Source organism: Hordeum vulgare, chromosome 2H (assembly GCF_904849725.1).
Source record: "Hordeum vulgare subsp. vulgare chromosome 2H, MorexV3_pseudomolecules_assembly, whole genome shotgun sequence".
Lineage (NCBI taxonomy): Eukaryota > Viridiplantae > Streptophyta > Magnoliopsida > Poales > Poaceae > Hordeum > Hordeum vulgare.
In genome coordinates this window covers 641,655,867-641,663,718 of record NC_058519.1, presented here as the reverse complement: position 1 = coordinate 641,663,718, position 7,852 = coordinate 641,655,867, and the positions used below count along the sequence as shown (strand labels likewise).

At 43.4% G+C, this 7,852-nt stretch overlaps 1 protein-coding gene across 1 annotated transcript; it reads right to left on the bottom strand.

Annotated features, from left to right (window-relative positions):
- Nucleotides 1-581: 581 nt before the first annotated feature.
- LOC123428244 (histidine--tRNA ligase, chloroplastic/mitochondrial) lies at nt 582-4,283 on the bottom strand. The gene is made up of 9 exons (XM_045112436.1): nt 3,801-4,283; nt 3,438-3,567; nt 3,254-3,346; nt 3,032-3,106; nt 2,095-2,212; nt 1,757-1,899; nt 1,546-1,674; nt 1,062-1,222; nt 582-972 (listed from the first exon to the last, which is right to left on the bottom strand). Exons 1-9 carry the CDS (start codon nt 4,235-4,237, stop codon nt 834-836), a joined length of 1,425 nt encoding a protein of 474 aa, XP_044968371.1. The 5' UTR covers nt 4,238-4,283; the 3' UTR covers nt 582-833.
- Between the last annotated feature and the right edge of the window lie 3,569 nt (nt 4,284-7,852).

The following is a 7,852-nucleotide window of genomic DNA, read 5'->3' as shown; positions in this document are numbered from 1 at the left end:
GGTGCCGGCTCTGTTAACCTAAATCTTGTTTGAGGCCAGCTCACATGGCCCATTGGCCTTGAATTTGTGGGTCGGGTCAAGGACCCGGCGGGCTGACCTGGTGCATTCTCATCCTGATGCATGGGGCTCATCGTTGCGGTGCTATGGCTCAGCCGCCGACATTCTTAATTTTACACACATACGCATAACATTTTTGTTTACTTGTACATTTTTTTCAGATTTTTTTAAATTAAAAAATCGAATTTTGATTAATTTTTTTTTAAAAGGAGGCCGAGAGCCAAAACGCCTCACTCCAAAAGCTGCTGCTTTACAACTCCATTTCCGCAACATATGCATGCACAACTACTAGTGTCATTGTTGCACTCCTGTACGTTGTTGCTACGTCCATCCAAGTTCATCAGGATAATAAAAAAGAAACAGCTAGCACTATGCTTACTGCACGCAAGACAAGATTCAATTCTCTGGTACGGCAGTAGTACTTTGCACGTACTCCCTCCGTTTCGCTCATTCATCCATTTATTGTATTCATTCATCCATTTTACATCATGTACAGAACCAAAAATAATCACATCAGAATAGCATTAGTTCGAAGCAGATGAGCATTCTATTCTCAGGCAGCAAAGGCATTTTATACACATGTTGGTGAATGGCAAAACCTAAATTTTCTTTGTTTGTTGCAAGACGAATGATCCGAAAGAAGATAGCAATAGCATTCAAAGCCATCCATTTGTTTTGTATACACGACGTGAACGGCAAAATTTACAGCGTTGAGGATGATCAGAAAGAAGAAGGGGGAAAAGTGAAACCTTCAAATCGATCAGATCAGCTAACAGCTACTGCAATTCGCCCGCCTTGACCTCAAACTCTTCTCTGGTTGATAGTATCTTCACACGAACCATGCCTCGCTCCCACTCGGATTTCCCAACCAAGATCAGCCTGCTAGCGTTTATCCTCTCCGCATGTTTGAACACCCTGCAGCATAGTAAACAGTAATTACAGATACACCCACCCACATAATTATTCAACACAATGGGAAAATAGAAATTAATGGAAGGCAATACCATTTCAGACGCTTGTCTTCTACAAGGTCTACAGATCTGCCCTTCTTCCGCAGAGAGGATGCAACGCTAGATGCTGGCCCTTCAAGCTCCTCGTCCAATGGGAACACAATGTCATCTATTTGACGTGACAGGTCAGGCAAAAGACCCTTTTCTTTTAGCAGCTGTCAGAAAATGTGTAAATTATAGAGTTTGTATTACTGCCACTTAAACTGCATCTCAAAAAATTCATAATGACATGTAAACAATGACAATCTTTTCCACATGAATTCACGTTATTAGCACTACTCAACTTGATAAAATCTTAGCCAACCTTCTCTGAATTTCCTATTGTTACTTTATTTTTACTTCATATTAGCAGGACTTTCTCATATCTTTACCAGAATATCAATTTTATAGGAACTTTAATCTTTGACCAAGCAGCTTTCTTCGCTCGGCATGAGAAAAGGAACCAGAGAAAGGGGAGAAAATTAGTATTGTATCATACTTCCACTATAACAGCATCTCCAAATCCAAAGCCACAGGCTGGTACATCTTCAGTTCCAAATGTTGACAGTAGCCTGTCATACCTCCCCCCACCACAAATCGCTCTCAGTTCCCCTTCCCTATCAAAAGCCTGAAAACATGGATCAAGAGAGTTCAGTATGAAACAAGAGTTGGTGGCCAAAAAAAAAGATGGAATGCCACTTTTTCAGGACCTCAAAAACAATCCCCGTGTAGTATGCAAGGCCACGAACAACAGATGCATCGAAACAGATCCAATCAGCATAACCATATTGCTCAGCAAATGAGAAGAGCTTCTTCAAGTCAGCAACGGCTTCAACACCGGAGCCTAGCACCTCTGCATGGGAATATCAAAATGAGTGATCCCTTTCTGGATAAATGGGTGGACTTTGCTTTCTTTTTCCAGAAAGTTACACAAATATGGATGCCATAAGAGAAAAAAATTGGACAGGATCAACAAATTTAACACAAAGATACCAAAGTACAGCACAACAGTATAACAACATATCGAATGCTAAAGCCAGGAACAGACCTTCAAGTTTGTCCAGTGACTTGAGAGAGAGCACTTCAATGATACCCTGTACAGCTTCAGATGACAGCCCAGTTGAAATCAATTCCTTCTCAATTTCTTCCCTACTCAGTTTCCCCAGCTGCACAATATTGTAAATTCATGATGCAATAAACAATCGCGTAGTGCATGCAAATTCATCTACTCCCTCCATTTCTAAATATAAGCCATTTTGGAGATTTCAATACAAACTACATAGAGATGTATATAGACGTATTTTAGAATGTAGATTCACTCATTTTGCTCCGTATTTTAGAATGTAGATTCACTCATTTTGCTCCGTATGTAGTCCATATTGAAATCTCGAAAAAGTCTTATATTTAGGAACAGATGGAATAGTATTTATGAACAGAGTAAATATGCAACACAGAAAAAACAATGATATGCTTAACTTTAAAATCAGTGGACAATAGGATTGAGGTCTTGTAACCACTATTTTACTGGTTATTTACAATACAGAGGGTTAGATGAGAACGGATTCTAATCACAAATTGAGAAACAAGTATGGGGAAAATGGCCCATGTGATATATATTAGCTACCAAATTCTGAGTCACACAAATAACACTCAGTTGGCTGATCATTTCCTTGATCTCGACATGCACTGAATAGTCAAGGATAAACAGCACAAGAGTCCAAGAAAAATCAACATCTTGATTTTTTTGCGATCTTATCCTAGGTCTCCACCCGAACAGCATAGCTAAGAAGAAAGCGTGTAGAGATAAATAAAAGCATCAAGATCTTGTTATGTTTTCTTAATGAGCAGTTCAAAGCAGTGAACATGAAAACTATTTTAACTGCAGAATACGAACAAAAGCAGTTAAGACTTGAAGCGAAGTAGGATGTGCATGAAGGCATCATGGTGCAACAAATCGGAAGTTGGAAGCAGGATTTGGGCCACACCTTGTCAACAATAACACAAACTTGAGTAAACAAGTGTTGTGGTACAGAGTACATATCCAACACAGCCTGAAGAACCTGGAGAGAAGATAGAACAGTGAGGCACGAAACAGAGAGATTGGTCCTAGTAAACCCATGCGTGGGACATACATGCCATCGAATGGAAGGGAACAAAATTATTTGTTTACTTGTAATTACAGGGAGAATAGTGAAGTGAAAGGCTACCTTTCGGCTGGACAGTCTGATCCCCACATCTGAAGACGTAATCCCAAGACGCTCGAACAAGAGAACGATAGCTTGAATGAGCTCAGCCTCGGCCTGAATTTGGACAAAGGGGAGAAGTGAAGTCAGTGTGAATCACACATGACAAGGTGAATCGGAATCGGAATGGACATAGATACATACATACCCGGACTTTAGGCATACCGAAAATGTCCATGTTCCACTGATAATGCTCGCGGCGCCTTCCTCTTGTCATACGCTCGTATCGCCAGCATTGTCCTATGGTGAACCACTTGAGTGGGAGGGAGACTGACTTTCTAGAGAGAGAGAGAGAGAGAGAGACATCCACAAGAAGATGAAGAAATGCACTTCCTAGGTGTCAATTCGGACAGTTGAATGAAGTGAGATTGGTATCTACGTACTATCCTAGGTTGGGCAAAATCAATCAAACAAACCTAATGGCTGAATGAACTGGCATTGGCATCCAATCCAGCCTTCATATATCATACAGTGCATACACAGGAGAACATAGGAGCAGACAGATGCATACCCTTGCTTGATGACGAGGCGCGCGAGGGAAGGCGTGATCTCCGGCCGGAGCACGACGCGGCGGCCGCCCTTGTCCTCGAAGTTGTAGAGCTGCTGCGTGATCTCCTCCCCGGCCTTGCGGATGAAGAGCGCCTCGGACTCGAGCACGGGGAAGTCCACCTCCTCGAAGGCCATGGAGCGGGACACCTCCCGGAAGTTGTCGAAGAGCCAGGAGCGCAGCCGCATCTCCTCCGGCGGGAAGTCCCTGGTGCCGCGCGGCGGGTTCACGTCCACCACCGCCGACTGCGCCATGGGAGCAGGGGAGGAGGAGGAGTCGCCGCTGGTGGCCAGCGCCGTGGGGGAGGCGACGCAGAGGAGGCGACGGCCGGGGCGAAGGGGGGCGAGGCCGAGGGGGCGGCGGAGGAGGCGGAGCGACGCCGCCGTCGACGCCGATGCCATCGCCGTCGCCGAAGTGGGGAGGGAGGGGGGTGGGGGCGAGGAACTCCGCTCTGCATTGACGAAGATGAGATAACTTCCTTCCTTCCTTCCTCTGGGCCGCCTTTCTCCGGCCCATTCATTCGTTCAAGGCCAGGCCCGACCCGACCCCGATCCAGTTCAGTTCAGCCCCCACTTGTCTTTGCCTCAAAAAAAAAAGTTCAGCCCCCACTCCCTGACTGACCATGACCATACACAATATGCAATAATCCTAGACCTACGGGGTCTTTACAGGTTCATTACAGACCATTCCTAAATAATCTCGACCTCACCTGATTTTTCACCGGGATGGCCCGCCTCACTCTCCTTCTTTCCAATCACCTATTGCCATGTCAGCATGTAAACAAAATCAGTTCGTAATTGCCTGTATGTGTAGCATTACTGCACAATATGTGCGTCCATTGTTGGCCTTCAGATTGCACGACTTTTTACCTAAAATTTCGCCTTCGCGGTAATCGCATAAGTCATAACGCCCTAGAAGGCGCCATGATAAATGTTTCTGAGATGAGAATCTCAACGGCACTACAAAACTGATCCTTCAGGCTCTGTTCATCTTCCCTTCGACACCTCTAGCTGGAGCAAAAAAAAACAGACAATGAATTAAGGTAAATATTTCCTACTGGAGAGACTGCAGTGTATATTTACAGTCACCAGAACTTCTTGTCCAAAATTTGATTTCGCAATAATTGCACAACGCCATTGAATGCACCATGGTAAATGTTTCTGGGATGAGAATCCCAACGGCAATATAACAAACTGATCCTGACGCAAATATATGTTACACGGGTAGCAAATTATAGTTTACATGTTGATCATGTATTGCTAAAATGTGAAAAACATGGACATAGCCTTTGCTGAAATAATGTCCTAGTTGATGCAACACATCATAGTCAAGATGACATGCATTGGAATATAGCCTAATTAGGAAATGAAGCGCCCTACAAGCGTTGGTAAAATTGTAATCATCAAGACTATGTATTTCATTAGGTTTAGATTAGAATCATTCAGACTTTGTCATGACCAAAAGTTAGGTAGATCATCAGGTTTACACACATTTGAGAGTATGAAAATGCTTAAGTCTGTATCAGGTAAATAAACCCAAAAGACACCCAAAATGTCGAAACATTTACAAGTAAAATGGTACATAATCCGGAAGTCTTTATTCACTATATTATAAATTAATGGAGTAGCATTCGTGGACCAAAAATCTAATTATGTCGTACATCAATTAGAAATTTAGACCATACATGCTTTTTCCATAGCCATACACTTATAAGACTTGGCAATATTTCAATCAGAATGTACAACTATTTCACATCAGTTACTGATTTTAAAGCCCTTCATTGTTCATGGACAAAATCAAGAATCAAGGGTTGCTTAGCAAAGTCCGGTAGCTTTTTTTCTTTCAAAATGAACCCTTTCTATCATCACCATAAAAAAATTGTTTCTTTTGATCATGGGAAGGATGATCAATCAAAAAACCCGTCTTCCTTCTTCTATAGTTGAAAGATTGCAGGCTTTAGAGTTGTGATGTTGTCACAAGTTCGCTCTTCGGTGATATGCAAGTAAACATGTAGTAGGACATGAACTGAAATTCAACTTCATAGACCATCCCTTCACATATCCCTATGTGAAGAAGGAAAATAAATTGTAAAAAAACACTACCTCATAAGATTCCTTAACCATTTTGTTCATCCACCCACATGCGCTATATTTCATAAAAGCATATATCTCGAGCAAATTGAGTCATGATGTTTATATTGAATACATAACTCTCTCGTAAACTTTCCTGAAAATTTTGACCACTATGCCTAACCCAATTAACTAAACTGGTAGTTTATTGAAAACACAAAGTTGGCACATTGACTAACCGAGAATGAAGTGGACTGATTACCGAGCTAACAAACTAATATAGTAGATCATACGTGTTGCCTCTGATCTTGATACAACAAAGAACAAAAGCTCATCTTTACTCATTGAGTATGGGACTCGAGAACTTTCCTACTTAATAAAACATTTAACACTGCCTGATCATGCTACTCTACTTACCTTGCACCAAATCATGACATATACAAAAATCTAACATAGGGCACAATGAATAAAATAGTCTAGAATAGCAAATATGGTAATTGCATCAAGGAATAGAGTACAAGGAATTTCATAAAGGATAAAACCTTCGTCCAAGAATCAATTATAAAGGCTAAATCTGCAGTTCATGAGGTACCTTGCAGACCCACAACTGACTTGTCTCTAAAAATTTCACAAATTTGCATGTTTAGGAGAGACCATGGTTTTAATAACAAAAATGCACAAATTTCATACACATCTCTTCTCCATAAAATAAACAGTCATTTGGATCTGACAGGAGAACACATAACCGCAAAGGAACGAGTGTGGCTGGGAACGGTCTCATCAACTCAAGGTAGTTGAACCGACGTCACCGGGAACGAGTAGCTCATCGTCGGTAGAAATCCTCATGCCCACAACACCTCGACCTACTCATGGCTACCCTCCCCTGGTAGCCTCCATGTCTCTTTCGAAGAAATGTTAGAGTTGTGTCGAATATTGTGTACACGGTAGGTTACAGTTGGACTCTGAGTAGTATTGTGTTTAGACAGGATATGGGGTCGTGTTTTGATAGGACACTTGTATCCTAGGCCTCTCATGTATAGCGGGGGTAGACACACGATGTAACCTATGCCAATATAATAGCACAGGCGTGCAAGGGGAGCCGACTGCGTGTGCCGGCGCCCAGGGCGGTCAGGACGCGGTATTGTGACGGTGTTACGGGAAGGAGCGCCCGTAGTCATGCCCCGGGAATGTAGCCATATCGGTGAACCTCGTTAACGAATCTCGGTGTCGTGATCGTGTGATTTCTTGGTCCTCAGATGGTCGACGATATGCATCGGATTTATTCTAACAAGTGGTATCAGAGCAAGGTTACGAGGAGGTCGTGGATTTGTTGATTTAGAGGATGGATCGTCATCAAGTTCGATGCAAAGATGATGTGCGGAAGTGACTGTCCCGTGATGGTCGTTCGGTGCGTTGTTAATGAGATCGGGTATAAGCAATCAGGGAATTGAGCGATGGAGATCGGACGGCTGCAGCTGAGAACTGCATGCGTGGGGACATGGCTGCGCTCAAACGAGATCGGTTCAACATGTCCCATGAACAGATTGATCAGACACGGCGGTGGCGGCGTGTACCAGAGAACTCGACGAGTCCAGATCAAGATTGAATCGTGCCCAGGTGGTGGCGTCACATAGCGTTACGGGGTTCCAGATCGATCTGGCATGTGGTCGAAGACAAAGTGGCCTGGTGTGCTGCCGGATTGGCCCAAGCTGGCGTGGAGACCGCGCTGGAGGCTGGTGTTCATGGGCGTGAGGTTGGACCGATACTCGGGCTGTTGTACGCATGTTGTTGTGTTGATGAGATTTGTTAAAGAAAAAGATGTTGTTCTGCTGTAGTCAAAGGGTGTCGCTTGGTGTTGTCTTGTCACCAAGGCGTGAACATTGATGGCCATGGATCAATTGCACTAGTGGGGACAGCCCGTAAGGGGCTTTAGTCCCGGTTCACCAA